A 2,244-nucleotide genomic window follows, 5' to 3' on the forward strand; every position below is an offset into this window, starting at 1 on the left:
TTAGTAGTTTGCAGGACAGAAATATCAGCCAATATCATGCAAGAAACTGAGCTACATTGTTGTTGTTTTTTGTTCCCCACAGTGATTCCAGAACCACTCAATTGTGTTACTGGGACAAATGCAAAAAAAAAAAATGTTTTGGAATTTGCCTTAAATAATGTCTGGTTTCCGGTAGTCTGAGCTGAAATGGGTTTGCTGGGCTGTTTTCATTGTGATTTTAAAACTAGCTTTAGCCAAGCAAACGGCTTAGCAGCTGCAAAACAACCCGAKTGTAGAAAATGTATTCCTTAGAACGTCAATCTACCTCATAAATCATTAAAACTCAGGGCTCACCACATTCCAAGATTGAATATATTTGATAAAGAATTGAGAAAAAAAATAAGTCTGTAGCTAACTAAATCCACCCTTGGATGCAAAGCCATCTGCAATATTACACATAAAACTAGCTATGCTGAAGATGCCATAAATTTTTTAACTGCAATATTTTTCTTTCTACTAAACTTCTTTGTTGCTGCATTTGAAATAAAGCCAGCATTCCAAAGCAATGATACGTCTTTTATGACTTTTTGTAAGTGTATGACACACATGTTTCATCTTAGAGCGAAAACACTGCAGAAATGCAAATCGCATCAAAAGTCGGTCGAAAACTTCGCAGAAAGAGGATACGTGTCTCTYCTGGAAACGAAGCCAAAACTTCCCGTTTCCAACGATTACAGGGAAGATTAAAACTTGTGAGTTATAACTCAGTTTTGGGGGAAGAGTTATTGAGCAGATGGAAGCTGTGGGGCTGAAAACTGGGACAGAGAGCCGTTCCAGGAATGCAGTTTTAAGGGCGAGGCCACACTTCGAGTCTTAGCAGCGTGTTAGTGAGAGATGATGTTGCTGCATTATTAAAAGTCAGAAGGTTTGTGATAGTGGAGCTGCTAAATAATCACGCTGCAATATTTRAAACAAACCCGAAGCATCAGCTTTCACATGGTAGCAGACTACGTGGAGCCAAAACGAAAGTGACGACAGTTGGGATACAAATGCTGCAATAACAAGCCACAGCAGGCAGCGGTGGAGRACGATATGACTCACTTTCTGTCTCGGGAATGGAGCTGCTGATGGAGGAGCTGGTGGAGGTGACGGTGCTCATGGAAGGGCTCATGCCGTACGGAGGGTAAACCCCGGTCATGGCGGCTGTGTGGGACACCCATGCAGCTGGGTCGATGGGTCGGATGGGCTCGCCTGTTGAACGCGAGGAGGAAAGCGGTTAAAAGCGGTTAAAAGCGGTTAAAAGCGGTTCGGCTTGATGTCAAGACAGGTGAGTTATGTTGCCTTCATTTGCAGAAATCCAATTTGTTTTCCCAAAGACATTTAATTAAACCAAACCTGCACGTTCAACTCATTTGAAATAAAATAGCTGAAACGTAAAATCGCGATATTATTACTGTTAAAAATTGTGACATCCCCTCCCTCATCGCCATGTTGTCCATCACCACAATGTCTCCCACAATCCATTTGGGTTTTAGCAGCTCAGCCATCTATACGCATATGCAGACCTTTCAACAGTGCCAAACGCATTGCTAGGTATCAAATGATGCTGAATTATAACAGTCTATTAAACATCGGAGGCGAGCAGTTCTTTACAATCGCAATTATTGCAAACGGCAACATTTTGATGACGACTGTGATTCAACGTGTCCTGACTATTTAACACATTTCCAATTAGAAGACAAAAAATGTGACTCTTACWCCCTCTCCRTCTATTTCCCAACCTGTCTAAAAAGAATAATAAAAGAAGAAACGGCCACTCACTCCTGGGGAGAGCGAAACAGCTTCGAGGGTTCGGGTCCCAGCACTTTGCAACAGTCAGAGTAATGGGGCTGTACGAAACACAGACCATTAGCATTAAATATAACCATTAGAAAATTATCTCCAACTTTAACAGACTCCTGTTTTATGGGGATAATTATGCGGAGWGTATTAATGGTGGCGACTAACCCCGGTTTGTGMACGATGTCCCTCAGCACCCGGACCGCGTCGTCGTTGCTCATATTCTCAAAGTTTATGTCGTTCACCTATACAGGGAACAAAGGTCAGAAAATTAAACAGAGTSAGCCTGTCTGCGTTTTGCCAACAGCAGAGTACACTCTAAATGAATTCCCACACAACAGTTCCTCTGTTGTGCCAGTAAATCCCACTGTGCAAAGCCATTATTTGGACTTGATGTATGTCTCAAACTACAGCATATAAGAGTTT

General features: G+C 42.1%; 1 protein-coding gene across 1 annotated transcript in view; it reads right to left on the reverse strand.

The window, feature by feature from the left end:
- LOC103479347 (segment polarity protein dishevelled homolog DVL-3-like) overlaps nt 1–2,244 on the reverse strand; it is a 15,770-nt gene that overhangs the window by 4,696 nt on the left and 8,830 nt on the right. The window contains exons 5-8 of the mRNA XM_017309867.1: nt 1,987–2,063; nt 1,801–1,868; nt 988–1,230; nt 845–882 (exon numbers count right to left, since the gene is read on the reverse strand). Coding sequence (XP_017165356.1) covers nt 845–882; nt 988–1,230; nt 1,801–1,868; nt 1,987–2,063 — 426 coding nt within the window. The remainder of the gene's footprint in view (nt 1–844; nt 883–987; nt 1,231–1,800; nt 1,869–1,986; nt 2,064–2,244) is intronic.

This window comes from Poecilia reticulata, linkage group LG17, assembly GCF_000633615.1.
Source record: "Poecilia reticulata strain Guanapo linkage group LG17, Guppy_female_1.0+MT, whole genome shotgun sequence".
NCBI lineage: Eukaryota > Metazoa > Chordata > Actinopteri > Cyprinodontiformes > Poeciliidae > Poecilia > Poecilia reticulata.